The 17,230-nt window shown below is 48.5% G+C and overlaps 1 protein-coding gene across 1 annotated transcript; it reads right to left on the reverse strand.

The window, feature by feature from the left end:
* Positions 1-561: 561 nt before the first annotated feature.
* Positions 562-15,642, reverse strand: tlx1 (T cell leukemia homeobox 1). Its single transcript, XM_070874933.1, has 3 exons — positions 15,198-15,642; positions 11,991-12,228; positions 562-784 (listed from the first exon to the last, which is right to left on the reverse strand). The coding sequence occupies exons 1-3, from the start codon at positions 15,640-15,642 to the stop codon at positions 562-564; spliced, it is 906 nt and encodes a 301-aa protein (XP_070731034.1).
* Positions 15,643-17,230: the final 1,588 nt, after the last annotated feature.

A 17,230-nucleotide genomic window follows, 5' to 3' on the forward strand; every position in this document is an offset into this window, starting at 1 on the left:
TCCATGTCTCTCTGTCTGACTTTACTGTTTCTGTATGTAGTTTCTGTGTCAGTCTGTCTATGACTGTGGATATCTGTCTGTGTCTATCTCTGTCTAGGTTTCTGTCTCTGCCTGTAGATTTCTGTCTGTCCCTGTCTCCATCTCTGTCTCTGTGTGCTTCTGTTTCTGTTTGTCTCTGTCTGTGTGTCTCTGTCTCTGTCTGTGTCTGTCTGATTCTCTGTGTTTGTCTGTATAATTTGCAAGGACCCCTTTCTTTGCCGATGCAGGGAATTCTGTATTTCACAAACAGCCACATTTACCGGACCCCGAAGTTGCCTTTTTAATCCGCTCCAGGAGCTCAGGGCTCCGGCATTAACCGGATTGCAGCGGGAAAGTGCCATGGTCCCATGATGGAGGGCCCGGAGCGAGGAGCAAGAGGTCCGGAGCTGGGAACTGGGCTCTCCCCAGATCTGCGGCCGCTCGGTGTTCTCGAACGTTTTCTTCCCCGAGTATCTTTGCCGCAACAAAATGAAGAAATCCGGTTGTTGTTTTCCCTCAAAGCCCACAAATCGCTGGCGAGTGTTATTCACAGGACGAAGCCACTGAGGTGACGGAGGCGATCTTGGTGCTGTCGTCGGACCAGGGCTGGAGGTTCTGCAGTGCGTAGAGGGACGAGTTGTGCAGGCAGATGGGGTCGGGCTGAATGGGCTGGCTCAGTGATTTCTGGAAAGCTTCTTGCTGAAGTTGCATCAGGATGCGGTTGGCTTGCTGCCGCTCCGCCTCTCTCTCCTCCGCTGTCTGCCGCCTTGTCCAAAACAGCCCAGGAGCATCCAAACAAGTCAAACAACAGAGAGAAAAAGAGTCCGTCAATCATAGCTTCCCTTAGGACCAGCTGGACTCCAGCCCAGTCTATTATAAAGGGACCAGTGTGGGCCAAACAACCCCTCCAAATGGGCAACTCCTTCAGAAGGAGAGACTGTGACAAGCCAAGACTTTCTCGCCCTAAGCTCGGGATGTCCCTCCCTAAACCTCTCAGCCTCTCTCCTCCTTTAAGTCACTCTTTAAACCCTACTGCTTTGACCAAGCTTTTGGTCACCTATCCTAATATGTGGCTCGGTGTCAAATTTTTTAGTTGATAATTCTCCTGTGAGGCACCTTGGGACATTTTACTATGTGAAAGGAGCTATATAAATGCAAACTGTTGCAGAATTTGTTATTCAAAATGTTTCAGTAGATGTTAGTCCCTGGCTCTTCACCGTAACCTCCCCCTCCCTCCACCCCAGACAATCTCACACGGTGCCACAGTCAATCTCGGTCAGCCCAATGTTAACTGCACAGAGTGAGTGGGTGACTGGGGAGCACCTATCAAGAAGAGCTAGTGACGTCTGTCTAAAGGCAGGACAAAAAAACAACATACAACACACAACACAGGAGGAGGCGATTCGGACCATCGGGCCTGTGCCGGCTCTGTGAAAGAGCGATCCCATCAGTCCCACTCCCCCCTCTCTTTCCCCACAGCCCTGATAATGTTTTCGCTTCAAGTATCTATCCAATTCCATTTTGAACATTACTGTTGAATCTGTTCCCACCGCCCATTCACGCAGCGCGTTCCAGATCACAACAACTCACTGCGTCTCTCGTTCTTTTGCCAATGACCTTAAATCCGTTTCCTCTGGTTACCGACCTTCCTACCACTGGAAACAGTTTCTCCCGATTTACTCTATCAAAACCCCTCATTCATTTATTAAAATTCGATTTTGTGTTTAATTATATTAGTGGAGCCTCCTCGGTTTATTGGGCGTTGGGCGCCCAGGCTCAACCCAATCGGTTTCTACGGCAACTCCAACTCTCCTCCTCACTGAAATAATAAGGTGAGTGTCATCATTGGCCGAGGTTACCCGTCGATCGGACAATCAACTGGCTGACATTGAACAACGGTTACTGAGCTGCCCCGGCACACAATATAATAAATAAAACTAAAAACTCAACTCGCTGGGAATGGACAGCAGGTCTGACAGCAATGATGGTGAAATAGGACTCAATCCATCCTTCCGGCCTTGAACCTTTCCTCGGGACTGGGAGATCAACAGAAGTTCAAAAGGAACATGAGCCGAGTGGGGGGCGGGGGGGGGGGGGGGGGTGAAAAAAACCCACCAAGACACCGGAAAGGAATAGACCCGAGGCGTGAAGTGCTGGGATGGAGGGCAGGAGACGATTAAATGACAGACGTTATATTAGCAGGAGGCAAAAACAACATCTTGCATTTATACAGCATCTTCAATAAGAACATAAGAATTAGGAGCAGGAGTCGGCCATTCAATAAGATCCTGGCTTATCATCGACCTCAACTCCACTTTCCTGCACTGTCCCCATATCCCTTGATTCCCTTAATATCCAAAAATCTATCGACCTCTGTCTCGAATAAACTCAACGACTGAGTATCCACAGTCTTCTGGGATTGAGCATTCCAAAGATTCACCATCCTCTGAGTGAAGAAATTTCCCCTCATCTCAATCCTCAATGTCTGACCCCTTATTCTGAGGCTGTGACCCCTGGTTCTAGACTCCCCAGCCAAAGGAAACATCATCTCTGCGTCTACCCTGTCAAGCCCTGTAAGAATGTTATATGTTTCAGTGAGATCACCTCTCTTTCTTCTAAACTCCAGAGAATATAGGCCTAGTCTACTCAATCTCTCCTCATAGGGCAATCACCCCATCCCAGGAATCAGCCTGGTGAACCTTTGTTGCACTCCCTCAATGGCAAGTATATCCTTCCTTAGGTAAGTAGACCAAAACTGTACACAGTACTCCAGGTGTGGTCTTATCAGGGCCCCATATAATTGTAGTCCGACTTTTTTTACTCATATGCTCAAATCCCTTAACACAGTAACATGTCCCAAAGCACATCACAGAAACAATTATCAAACAAAATTTGACACCAGGCCACATAAGGAGGTATCAGGACAGGCGACCAAAGACTTGGTTAAAGAGCTGGGTTTTAAGGAGTGACTTAAAATAGGAGAGAGAGGCAGAGAGGAGGAGAGGTTTAGGGAGGGAATTCCAAAGCGTAGGGCCCAAGCTGCTGAAGGTACGGCCGCCAATGGTGGAGCGATGGAAATCGAGGATGTGCAAGAGGCCAAATTTGGAGGCGTGCAGAGATCTCGGGGGGTTTGGGGCTGGAGGAGATTACAGAGATAGCGAGGACGAGGCCTTGGATGGATTTGAAAATAAGGATGAGAATTTTATATTTCAGGCATTTGTGGATCGGGAGCCAATGTAAGTCACATGCACAGAAGAGGCAAAATGACAGAAATTACAGATGTACAGGGGATGTGTGAGTAACTAAAGGGGATTGGTGCAAAGGGAAGTACAACAAACCTGCAAGTTGCAGCAGGCTCCAGTGGGAAATAAGAAGCAGGTCGACAGCAAGGGTTCAGACACCATTAGTGTATCAATGGGGGCAGCCTGCTCACTCCCTCCCTCCATCCCCGCAACTCCAGCATCCAGCACCAGCACTGACTGCCGGAGAGAGAGAGCAGGGAGAGGGGGAAGAGGGAGAGAGAGGAGGGAGAGAGAGGGTGAGAGAGAGGGCAAGAGGAAGGGAGAGAGAGCGCGAGGGAGGGAGAGTGAGGGAGGGAGGGGGAGAGAGAGAGAGAAGGAGGGAGAGAGAGTGAGAGGGAGGGAGAGAGAGAGAGGGAGAGAGAGTGAGGGAGGGAGAGAGAGTGAGAGGAAGGGAGAGAGTGAGGGAGGGGAGTGAGAGGGAGAGAGAGGGTGAAGAGAGAGGGAGGGAGGGAGGGGGAGAGAGAGTGAGGAGGAGGGAGTGAGGGAGGGAGAGAGATTGAGGGAGGGCGAGTGAGGGAGGGAGGGAGAGTTAGAGGAAGAGAGAGGGAGAGAAAGCGAGATGGAGGGAGAGAGTGAGGGAGAGAGAGTGAGGGAGAGAGAGAGGGAGAGCGAAAGGGTGGGAGAGAGATTGAGGGGTAGAGAGGGGGAGAGAGAGTGGGAGCGAGAGAGAGAGTGGGAGTGGTGGGTCAGGACTGAAGTTGTTAGAGGCGATGTTGATAGAATGATAATGCACAGAAGGAGGCCATTCGGCCCATCGTACCTGTGCCACTCTTTGGTAGAGCAATCCACCTAATCCGAATCCCCCGCTCTTTCCCCACAGTCCTGTAAATTTCTCCCCTTCAAGTATTTATCCAATGCCCTTTTGAAAGTTACTATTGAATCTGCTCCCATCGCCTTTTTTCAGGCAGCACATTCCAGATCACAACAACTCGCTGCATAAAACAATGTTTCCTCGTGTCACCTCTGGTTCTTTAGGCTGGAAAGTTGTAAAACGGTGAGTATAAAGATAAAGTGGTGTCCCTGGAGATTGTGTTCAGCTTCACTGGAACAATGGAGGCTGCAGAGACTGAGAGGGGTTGGAGAGTTGAAATGGCGAGTGGCAGGGAGGTCGGGGTGTCCATTAAGGCGATGCTCGATCGATCGTTCGTTTCCCTGATGTTGAGGTGCCCTCAGGAAATGCAGAGTATTTTAAGCTCTTTCTGATCCTTATTCTCAACTTCTTTCTTATTCAATAAACTAATATTTATCAGGAATTTCATTCCCCGCCCCTAACCCAAACCCTGTGACTGTCTCCACCCCATGCACTCACAGAATTTCCAGTCATACGGTGGAGTTACACTCAAAAAGAATTCAGGAAGAGCCAAACAGAAAGAGACCCACGGACACGCACACAGACCCACACACACACAGGGACACAGACCCTCACACACACACACACACACACACACACATACACACACACACACACACACACACAGGCCTACACACACAGACCCTCACACACAGACACAGACCCACACACACACACACAGACTCTCACAGACAGACGCTCACACACAGACACAGACCCACGCACGGACACAGACCCACACACACACAGGGACACAGACCCTCACACACACACACACACACACACACACAGACCTACACACACAGACCCTCACACACAGACACAGACCCACACACACACACAGACTCTCACAGACAGACCCTCACACACAGACACAGACCCACGCACAGACACAGACGCACACACACATACACACACACAGACCTACACACACAAACCCTCACACACAGACACAGAACCACACACACACACACATACAGGCCCTCACACAAAGACCCTCATACACAGACACAGACCCACACACACAGACCCACACACAGACACAGACACTCACACACAGACACAGACACAGACCTACACAATGACACAGACCCTCACACACACACACAGACGCACACACACAGACCCACACACACACACACACAGACCCACACACACACACAGACCCTCACACACAGACCCTCACACACAGACACACACACAGACACAGACCCTCGCACATAGACACAGACTCTCACACACAGACACAGACCCACACACACGCAGACACATAGACCCACACACACAGGGTCACAGACCTGCACACACAGACACACAGACCAGCATACACAGATATACAGACCCACACACACACACTCACCCACAGACCCACACACTCACAGGTGGACAGAGATCCACACACACAGGGACAGATTACCTTTTCTACCAGCTCACTAGCTTTTAGTGATGTGTGTACATCGACACCTAAATCCCTCTGCTCCTCCCTAGTTTCTAGTTTCTCACCATTTAGACAATACTCTGATTTATTTTTCTCAGATTCAAAGTAGACGACCTCACAGTTTCCCACGTTGAACTCCATTTGCCACAGTTTTGCCCACTCACTGAATCTCTCAATGTCCCTTTGTAACTCCCTGCTCCTGTCCACACACTGCTCTCTCCCTCCTCCGCTGTACGGAGCTTCGGTCAGTCTCCATCTGAGGTACTGGGTTCCATGTGTAATCTGCATATTTGGATTACAACTCTCTGATTCTTCATTCATGTGAGTAATAAATGTGGTGAAAAGCTGAGGCCCCAGAACAGATCCACGGGGAACCACTAGTCACATCCAACCAATCAGCGTGTTTCCTTTATCCCCACTCTCTGTCTCCCAGTAGTCAATAGTCACAAACTATTACCACCCATTTCACCGGGTTACCTCCACTTCCGGGCGCTCTCATTTTTGCTAATTATCTCTTGTGCGGAACCTTATCAAATACCTTCTGGATGGTGATATAGACAACATCCGTAGACCCTCCCCTATCCACTCCCACATGGACAGAGATCCGCTCCATTGTAAATGTACAGACTAGAAACACTGAGCAGAGATAATCCTCACTGATAAACATACCATGTCTCCACAAAGAGCAGATATTACCATCTGCCCTGTTCTGACCCAGCGCTCAATCAGTTGCTGCCAACTGCTCTCTGAGGATATTGACTATTGGATCACCCCTCCCCATTGGAACAAGGAGTGTCCCAGTCCCATTGGTGTCAGCGTTTTACCTTCGCTGTGCCCGAGGGCATGCCCATTCCACCAAACCCAGGGATCCATCCCCAATATTTTCCATGTTGGGCCATGCCGGTGGTTATGCTCCACTCGAGCCTCCTCCCGTCTTTCCGCATCTAAATCTATCAGCATAACACTCTATTCCCTTCTCCCTCATATGCTTGTCTAGCCTCCCCTTAAGTGCATCGATACTATTCGCCTCAACCCCTCCCTGTGGCAGCGAGTTCCACATTCTCACCACTCTCTGTACAAAGAAGTTTCTTCTGAATTTTCTATTGGATTTCTTGGTGACTATCTTATATTGACGACCTCTAGTTATGCTCTTCCCCACAAGTGGAAGCATTCTCTCTGTATCCACTCGATCAAAACCTTTCAGCATTTTAAAGACCTCTATTAGGTCATCCCTCAGCCTTCTTTTTTCAAGAGAAAAGAGACCCAGCCTGTTCATCCTTTCCTGATATGTATACCCTCGCATTTCTGGTATCTTCCTTGTAAATCTTCTCTGCACCCTCTCCAGTGCCTCTATATTATTTTTATAACATAGCAACCAGAACTGTAAGCAGTACTCCAAGTGTGATCTAACCAAGGTTCGATACAGGTTTAAATTAACTTCCCTACTTTTCAATTCTATACATCTAGAAATAAACCCTAGTGCTTGGTTTGCTCTTTTACGGCCTTGCTAACCGGTGTCACTACTTTTAGTGATTTGTGTATTTGTACTCCGAGATCCCTTTGTTCCTCTACCCCACCCAGACTCTAAGTAATAAGTCACCTCCCTATTCTTCCTACCAAAATGTAAAGGCTTTCCCCTCAGGTTTAATCTGTTTCAGTTCCCATTTATTACTTTCCCAATTTCCCAGCACTTTTCCCAATTCCTATGTGTTAGATTCCCAGCTCCCGGGCGCGGGTTTCCAAGCTTCAGTCGAGTCCTGTCTCCTCTCACACCATCCCAGCTTGATTCCTGATCTTCGATTTTCCGCGCTCCTCAATCTGGTATCGCTTCCTCTGGGCGAGTCTGCAGTTCCCCGGCGATCAATGGCTTCAGTCAGTATCGATAATCGCAGACATGAATCACTCCCGACTCGAGGACTTTACAAACCGTTTTACAACCTGCTTTTTAGTGAATCTATCGGCCCGCTTGACTCGTGGCAAAAGCCGACACACCCCATTGCCATTGAACTCAGAAAGCTCCGGCTTGCAGCAACAGGGCCGTGAGAGAGAGAGAGAGAGAGAGAGGGGGGGATACAAAGTTAGGGGGGAGAGAGAGAGAGAGAGAGGGGGGGGGGAATACAGAGTTAGGGCAGAAAGAGGGGGAGGAATAGAAAGAGAGAGGGGGGGCATACAAAGTTAGGGAAGAGAGAGAGAGAGAGAGGGGGGATACAGTTAGGAGAGAGAGAGAGGGGGAACGGTAGGGATACAGAGTTAGGGGAGAGAGGGGGGAGGGGGGAATAAAGAGTTAGGGGAGGGAGGGAGAGGGGGAGATACAGAGTTAGAAGAGAGGGAGAGGGAGGGGGAGGGATACAGAGTTAGGGGAGAGAGAGGGGGGGAGGGATACAAAGTTAGGGGGAGAGAGGGGGAGGAATAGAGAGAGAGAGAGGCGGGGGTGGAGGTGGGAATAAAGATTTAGGGAGACAGAGAGAAAGAAAGGAAGAAAGATATTGAAGCAAATAAACAGAGATACAGTGAGTGAGAGAACGAAACGAAAGGAAACAGAAAGAAAGAATGAAAGAAAGAAAGAAAGAAAAAGAGCGGAGACGAAGATAGAAATAGGGGAGGGGGAGGAGGCAGACAGAAATACATTTGTAAATATTTGCTCAGATTTGCGGGAAGGTTTGTGAGGTGGGCGGGGCGCCGGTCCCCCGGAGGCTGAACTTCCCCAGAATGTTGCCGGGAAGCGGCCCAGGTCCCACAGACACAGGCTGCGATTCCCCACCCGGGAGATGCCGCTCTCCCCTCCCTCGGCATCACCCAATGTTATTCCGAATGCTGTTTCAAATTGCGAACATTTTGCAGGTTAGAGAAGAAGACAGATACAGAAAGGGAGAGAAATGGAGAGAGTGGGCGAGAGAAAGGAAGCGAATAAAACAAATAGAGCGGGAGACAGACAGTGAGAGACACCGAGAACCAAAGGAACTTCACTATAGACAAGTGTGAAGTAGTACACTTTGGTATGAAGAATAAGGAAGCCACATACAGCCTGTAAAATAAGTGTGTAAATGGGGTAGAGGAACAGAGGGATCGGGGGGGTACAGATACATAGATCACTAAAAGTAGCGACAGGTGAATACGGACATTAAGCAAACCCAGCGCTGGGCTCATTGATAGAGGGAGAGAATTGAATAGCAGAGAAGCAGAGAAGTTATATTACACTTGTACAGAACCTTGGTTAGACCACACTTGGAGCACTGTGAAAAATTCTGGTCTCCAATTTATTAAAAAAGGATATCGAGTCACTGGAAAGGGTGCAGAAAAGGATGTATAAGGTGTAACAGAACTGAGGTTATAATTATCGAAAAAAATGTACAGGCTGGAGTTCTTTTTTCTACAAAAGAGACGGCTGATAGAGGTCTTTGCGATTAGGAAGGGTTTGATAGGGTAGACGTAGAGAAGATGTTTCCACTTTTGGGGGAGACCAGAACTAGAGGCCATCAATATAAGATAGTCACTAATAAATCCAACGGGGAATTCAGGAGAAACTTCTTTACCCAGAGAATGGTGAGAATGTGGAACTCGCTGCCACAGGGAGGGGTTGAGGTGAATAGTGTAGATGTATTTAAGGGGAGGCTGGATAAACACATCAGATGGAAAGGAATGAAAGGATATGGTAATATGATTATGAATGGCCTGTTTCTTTGCTGTAAACTATTTGTACCGGAAGAGGAGGATTTTGTTCCACTGGGACTTTACACCAAAGTGATCATTACTAGTTTGATATCAAAAACTTTTCTGGAGTTTAAATACTTTACAAATGTCTCCAAATCGAATTAATTTTGTCCCAGGATTCCCATTCTCATCTTCAGTCTCCCCTCCCTCCCTCCTTCTCCCCTCGCTCACTCTCTCTCCCTCTCCCCTCCCTCTCCCTCCCTCCCTCAGTCTCCCCTGCCTCCCTCCTTCTCCCCTCCTTCCCTCCCCTCCCACAGTCTCTCCTCCCTCACTCTACCTCCCTCCCTCTCCCCCCTCTCTCTCACTCTCTCACTCTCCCTCTCCCCTCCCTCCCTCTCTCCTCCCTCAGTCCCTCCCCTCCCTCACTCTCCCCTCACTCTCCCCGTCCCTCACTCTCCCCTCCCTCACTCTCTCCCTCCTTCAGTCTCCCCTCCATCACTCTCCCCTCCCTCACTCTCCCCTCCCTTCCTCTCCGCTTCCTCACTCTCCCCCTCTCTCACTCTCCCCTCCCTCTCCCCTCCATTCCTCTCCCCTCCCTCCCTTTCCCTTCCCTCACTCTCCCCCTCCCTCACTCTCCCTCCCTGATTTCTGCCTCTGCTCCTCACCCTCCCGGTTGAAGTTCCCGTGTCCTGCCCGCCCTCAGAACCCTCCCTTCGGCTTTTACCGGGGTTACGGGAAGCTTGCCGTCCCGTGGAATGTCAGTGAATCGCACGGTTTAAAGTGGCACGTGGCTGTGACAGAGGGCAGGTTATCTGGATCGAGCTCACATTGAAATGATTCCGCTCCCTCTCCCGGAATGGCCCGGCTCCGGCACAGATTACTCCGGGATCTCAGTCCCCACAGCCGGTCCCGGCCCGGCCTCGCTCACTTCTCCCAATACCGGCCCGTGTTTACCGTGAATAGCGAGGAATTATTTACAGTAACTTTTGATTTAGAGACTGAGACTGAGGCGGTCAAACCGGTAAATCCCGGGGAAAATCGCCTCCAACCCGCCGGGCATTAAGGAAACATTCCCCGCATCAGTCGGAAAACTGGTCACATTTACAGCGCGTTTTAAAAGTCAGAAAGATTCTGTTCCCAAGATTTTATTGCAGTTTCAGTTAGGCCGGCGGGAATTCCCGGGTATGAAACAATCGGCAAACTAAATAGTCAACAAAATAATTTATAGTTAAACGAAAATGTGAATAATTAAAGTCGACTCTGGGAATGAATGGCGCAGATCCGGCGGGGAGAGATGGGGTTTATATATATAGAGTTACATCGCGTCTGCAGGACACAACAGGTCTTTCGGCCCAACTTGCCGAGCCTCCTCCCACCCCTCTTCATCTCACCCCATCACCATATCCCTCTATTCCTTTCTCCCTCGTGTGTTTATCCAGCTTCTCCTTAAATGCATCGATACTAATCACCTCAACCACTCCCTGTGGCAGCGAGTTCCACATTCTCACCACTCTCTGGGTAAAGAAGTTTCTCCTGAATTCCCGATTGGATTTATTAGTGACTATCTTATATTTATGGTCCCTAGTTTTGGAATCCCCACAAGTGGAAACATCTTCTCTACAACTTCCCGATCAAACCCTTTCATAATTTTAAAGACCTCTATCAGGCCACCCCTCGGCCTTCTGCTTTATAGAGAAAAGAGCCCCAGCCTGTTCAATCTTTCCTGATAATTATAACCTCTCAGTTCTGGGATCATCCTTGTGAATCTTTTTTGCACCTTCTCCAGTGACTTGATATCCTTTTTGTGATATGGAGATCAGAACTGCCCACAGTGTTCTGTGTGGTCTAACCGAGGTTCTATACAAGTTTAACATAACTTCTCTACTTTTCAATTCTATCCCTCTAACAATGAGCCCAGCGCTGGGTTTGCTTTATGTCCGTATTCACCTGTCGCTACTTTTAGTGATCTATGTATCTGTACCCCCAGATCCCTCTGTTCCTCTACACCATTTACACATTTATTTTACAAGCTGTATATGGCTTCATTATTCTTCATTTACCAAAAGTGAAATTAATTTGTCAATTACACGCCCATTCTGCAAGTGTATTAATTCTGTCGCAGCGTTCTGTATTAACTGCAATTGGGTATAATGTCTTGGAATATTCTCTCTGTTTCCCTCTACATGACCCAAAAAACAAATATCTGCTCGGAGCAATACGGTTCCCGGCAATTAAACCTCACATCTAGAGTGAGAGTTGTACTGCTGAATTACCAGGAGCCCGGTGATTGTTGTGAATGATCTGTGAGGATTTCTCCTGGCTGGCCCGGCCTGGTTTGCTTGATGGACTTATTAACCTTCTTTATTACTTTTAGTGATCTGTATATCTGTACCCCCAGATCACTCGGCTCCTCTACCCCATTTACACACTTATTATCCAAGCTACGTGTGGTCTCCTTATTCTTCCTACCAAAATGTACTACTTCACACGTGTCTATACTGAAAGTAATTTGCTAATTGCACGCCCATTCTGCAAGTGCATTGATATCTTAAATAACAAGCGGAGAGAGGGAGAGAGACAGGGAGAGAAAGAGGGAGAGAGAGAGGAAGAGAGACAGGGAGAGAGGGAGAGGCAGGGAGGGAGGGAGAGACAGGGAGGCCGCACAGAATTTCACCCCCTCCCCCCCACACACACACACAAGCTGAGCTACAGTGTTGATTTTCTCCTTTACCTCCACTTGGTCCGCCGGTTCTGAAACCAGGTTTTGACCTGAGCGTCTGTCATTTTCAGAGCCTTGGCCAGCGCCGCTCTCTCGGCCGAAGCCAGGTATTTCTGCCGGTGGAACCGCTTCTCCAACTCACAGATCTGGAGCCGGGTGAACGAGGTCCGAGGCTTCTTCTTCTTGGGCGGAGTCCTGTTCTGGTAAGGGTGGCCTATCCTCCGGGTGACGGTGAATGGAGAGAGGGCCACTGTAACACACAGGGCAGCGAGAATTGGTGAGCAGGAGGTCCCAGGCACAGGGCAATCTTACTGACCTATACATAGGCTAACCCCCCCACCCCCCCATAGACACATACACACACACACACAATCACCCCTCCCCCATAGACACACACACACACACACAATTTTCCCCCATAGGCACACACAGGCACACACATAACCCCCCTCCCCCTACACACACACATAGACACACATACACACGCACAATTCCCCCTCCCCCCCCCCCCCCACACACACATTGCCCCCCGCCCCCCCACCCCACATACACACAACCCTAGACTGGAACAGGGGCGGGGAGGGGGGAGGGGGGCGCAGTCTGCGGCCACAATCATTGCACCCAGATAGATTCAGGTGGGAAATTAGCTAATAATTTGTACATTAAATATACTGAGCTGGCGGTTCACCGTGACTCCCGCCCCAGTCCGCCTCCCAAATACCCCCACTTTCATGTCTTTCCATGTCATTTAGTAAATGATCTGCGAGTTATTTGTATATGTGTGTGGGCGGGTGGCGATTATTCACCTCCGGCTGGATGTGGTGTCGATATTTAAGCTGCTGCTTTGGGGATTGAGGGGCCGAAATGCCCAAACTCTCCTCACCAACTTTCCGCAAATATTGAACGGTTTGGGTTGAAGAAACGAATAAAGTCGAGTTAGTTACCGAGAGGGCGAGGGGAGGGGGCGAGGGGACAGGCAGAGAGGCGCAGATGCTGATAGAGACGCGGGGCAATATTGAGAGGCCGGGGGGAGAGGGAAAGGGAAAGAAACACAGCGGGAGAGAGAATGAGGGAGATGGGCAGAGTGCAGGAGAAACAGATCGAAATAGAGAGAAAGAGAGGGGGGGGGCAAAATAAGGAAAAGAGGACTGTGCAAGTCAAGAAAAGACAGAAACACAGAGAGAGACAAGGACACGAAGAGGAGAGGGGGAATGGGACAGAAAAGTGAGAAATAATGAGATTGAAATGAGTGGGAGAATTGGATACAAATATAGAGACTGGGATAGGAGAGATAATGGGATACAAATATAGAGAATGGGATTAAAATGGTAGAGACAATTAGACAGAATAAGGGGGAGAATTGGATAGAAAAGAAAGGGAGAATCTGATGAACCAGAGACAGACAGGGAGGAGGGAGGGTTTGGCCGTGTCAGAAGCCCCAATACTGGGTGTTGGGAGCCGGAGCCTCCCGGGGAGGGTCAGCACTGCCCTGGGGGGACTTAAATTCAACTAAACCTCGGCTGCAAACTCTGCAGTTATTTGTAAATAATTGCCAGCCGTCTACCTGGTCTCTGCACTGTCCCAGGCCCGGGGTAGTGAGGGGCCGGTAGGTGACCGAGCCTGGGGACCCGGGCCTGGGGACCTGAGACTGGGGCAGAGGCGGCCACAATGTCCGAGGCTCCGCAACATCGGGAATTAGAACCTTTCAGTAAAGTCTTCTTCCCGCTGAAAGCAACCGAGGGAAAGTTTTGGTGAAAGGGAAGTTCTGAGGATGAGAATTGCGGGCAGTACCGGCTCCCAGTTACTGGGACTTGTCGCGGGCTCAAGGGTTTGCGATTTTAATATTTCACGTTAAAAAAAATTAATTGCAAAAAAATATAGACTTGAAAACAATATCTGTTTTATAAACTCTATTTAGAAAGGAATCAGGATGATCAGAGGTACACATTGTCCTTTTTTAAACCAACAGTTTTAGAAACAGAATCTCTACCAACAGATTATTTCTGTGTTAAAATCACACAGTTTTAAATTTAATGTGCGGTTAAACCTGCGGAGATATGTTAATGTTTTTAAATGTACATCTGAATTATATTAAAATAATATGTATTTACATTAATATATTAGATATTAAAATTCTGCTTGTTTACACACTAAATACAAACACATTCATGTGATTGAATTTGCCTAGAAACGCCTGTTATTTTTAAAATAAACATATACGAATTATTTTAGCCTCTCTCCCCTGTTCAAATAGCTTATTTTTTTGCAGCAAATCGTTTCTGTGAATGAGGAGTAATTCGGGAACCGCCTGCGGGACGGCCGTTAGTGAAAGGAAAAGTTAAAAGCGGGTGAGACTGACATTAGAATAGGGGCCGGAGTGGCGGGATTGGTTCGGCTTTTATAATAAATTGGCTCTTTGGAAGCGGGCTTGTTGATATTGCGACCGCTGAACAGGGTTTAATATTAGGGAGTGAGTGATTGAATTGTGTGCGGGGTTTGAATGTGAAGGAGTGTGAGGGGATGAGGATGAAGAAATATTTCCAATACAGACCAGGCGCTGAAATCGCACTCGGCCCTGCGCCCTCCATTGTTTCGATTCAATTCCTCCTTTCGGATTTTTAAATTGCTTGTTTAAAATCGCAGTTTAACCATTTGTTTCTAAAACTGAGAATAACATAAATCATTTACAGCCTTAAAAAATTGCTTAAATATAAGAAAGATATTTATTCATGGAGAAAATCAATTCTAATCTCACAATGAATAATGTCAGGGAATGTGGAAAGTTCAGATACATTGGGGTGAGATCGCAGGAACACAGCCGTTCTCATTTACACGACTCGTTCCGTTAAAACACCGCGCCCTTCCCACTGAATATTCCAAACATTTGCAATGAATTTGAATTACAAATAATTAAATGAAACGGAAAATTGTTGAGGTGGGTTTGGATGAGCTGGGACTGTGGGACCCATCTCTCTCTTTCTCTTTCCCTCTCTCGTTCCCCCTCTCTCTCTGTTTCTTTCCCTCTTTCTGTCTCTCGTTCCCCTTGTCTTTCCCTCTCTCTCTCGTTCCCTTTCTCTCTCCCTCTTTCTCTATTTCTCTGTTCCCCTCTCTCTTTCATTCGTTCTCTCTCTCGTTCCCACTCGCTGTCGCTCTTTCTCTCTTTCCTTCGCTCTTTCCTTTTTTCCCTTTCTCTCTCCCCCTCTCTCCCTCTTCCCTTACCTGTGAATCTATCCTTCGTGTACCTTCTGTTACTCTCCATCCAGGGGAAGGTGAGGTTGCCCAGGTTGTTGCTGACGGCGGGGCCGCTCGGCATGCCCGTGGCTATGGGCTGGTGCATCCCGGAGGCGAGCGGCCGGTGGGCCGGGACTCGGATCACGCCGGCCGGGCTCAGACCGTTGCCATTCATGCCCAAGTTGACCCCGTACGGGCCGGCGAGCGAGGCCAGGCTGCAGGCGTTGCTGTAGCCGCCGCCGCCGCTGTTGCTGTAGTTGACGGCCATGTTGCTGTAATTGCCGCTGACCACACAGCCCAGACCATAGTCCACATCCTGCAGCCGGGCATTGGGGATCATGCAGCTCCCTTGATCCGGATTGTTCAGAATCTGGTCTATTCCAAAACTAATGGGTTCGTGTTGGGAGTGGGAAAGGTGGCCGATATGATCCATTCTGGATGACAACAATTGTACAATATTTGTGGCGTTTCCAAACCGCCAATCCAGCTCCCCAATCTCCCCCAAACCCCAACTAGCCCCAATTCTGCCGCTCCTTGCCCTCCGAGCAGCAGGCGAGGCGCCAGCCGACAGGCGGTGTTATTTTGCACAGGGGTTGGAGTCAGAACATCAATCATTGTGGGCCACAACTCCAACACAGAGTGCACCCCGGATTGGTGGGCTGGTAGGGGGGCTGCTCCTGATTGGCTGTGAGCTGACTGACAGGCCCGAGGACAGAGGGAGGGAAAGAGTTTGCAATAATCCAGGGCACAGCAGAGCCGGCCCGATCCAACCTTATAAAGTCAAGTTACAAATTCACGCAAAAAAGGCGCTTCGAACTCTCAAATCATTTAATGCAATATCTCATAATGAGATCATTCACAACAGTCAGGGGGGAGCCGGTGATCTTTTACTATTAAATATTCTCAGTGGGGAGCAATCACTGCTCGTGTACACAAGTAAATCCCGTCATATAGTCCAATGTATAACTCGCCGCCTCAATCCTTAATCTCTGGTCCCAGGGCCCGGGTACAGCTCGCAGTCTATCTCCATCACAGCACCCTGGGGGAGGGTGTGTATGTGGTGGGGGCGGATGTGTGTGTGTGTTGGGGGGGGGGGGGGGGATGTGTGTGTGGGGGGGGGGGGCGGGTTGGGATGGGATTGAGTATCTGTTTAACTCGCGTCTTCGTTTCAAAATCCATAGTTTCAGCGAAAAAAGTCTTGATTTTGGAGTAAAAATGTAATAGACACATTTAAAACGTTTATAAAAGCGAATTATTTAGTAAAATTGGAATATAAATTCTTCTGTGTAGCGACAGCGTAAATGCATATTTTTAAATTAAAAAATCATTTGTTTTTTTTAATATTTCTAGCGTATTTCTAAAGCCCAGCACACGGAGGGAGCAAGCGGGATTCACTGGCCGTCCAACCTCTCCGAGAACAAACTCTCAGCAAGTCCCAAACTTTCACATTCACAACTCAGCCAGCAAAATAAACTCAGAAGCATCTTCAATACAAATTTATAAAATATAATTCATTTATTCTAATTATAACCGCTCAATATTTCCAATTTGTTTGGAGTTAAGACATTGCAGGAAAATATTCAGCATACATTACAGATTGTGGATCATTTACTTCAGAGCAATTACAGCAATGAAATATTCTAAAAGTTAATTTTTATAAATGAAAAAATACGGGTGTTGTGGCTGAGTTTCCCTTCAATGGGAGCAGGGATGGGAACGTGCTTCACAGTCTGATAGAAACAGCTCACATTTTGTCTCTCTCCATGAGATATTCTGGGGCAAGACATGAACGGCGGGAGAGAGGAGACAAATTAATAGTAAAAGGAGGTTTAAATCTGTGAAAACAAACTGCCGAGTGCTTTCTCATTTTGTTTTAATTGTGAATAAATAATACCAACGCTTGTGTCAGCCTCTGACTTTACATAGCACAGAGCTCGCCTCCCAACCCGGCTTCACACTCCGGCCCCGGGCCCCTCTGCCCAGTGTCTGCCCACCTGTCCCAGGCTCCCAGACTCGGCACC

This window comes from Pristiophorus japonicus, chromosome 3 (genome assembly GCF_044704955.1).
Source record: "Pristiophorus japonicus isolate sPriJap1 chromosome 3, sPriJap1.hap1, whole genome shotgun sequence".
Lineage (NCBI taxonomy): Eukaryota > Metazoa > Chordata > Chondrichthyes > Pristiophoridae > Pristiophorus > Pristiophorus japonicus.

Excerpts from the sequence above, each read along its gene's own strand:
- tlx1 (XM_070874933.1), bottom strand. The coding sequence starts at position 15,642 with ATGGATCATATCGGCCACCTTTCCCACTCCCAACACGAACCCATTAGT. Across the intron at positions 12,229-15,197 it reads CACGAAGGATAGATTCACAG|TGGCCCTCTCTCCATTCACC; the intron begins GTAAGGGAAGAG and ends TGTGTGTTACAG. Across the intron at positions 785-11,990 it reads AACCGGCGGACCAAGTGGAG|GCGGCAGACAGCGGAGGAGA; the intron begins GTAAAGGAGAAA and ends GTTTTGGACAAG.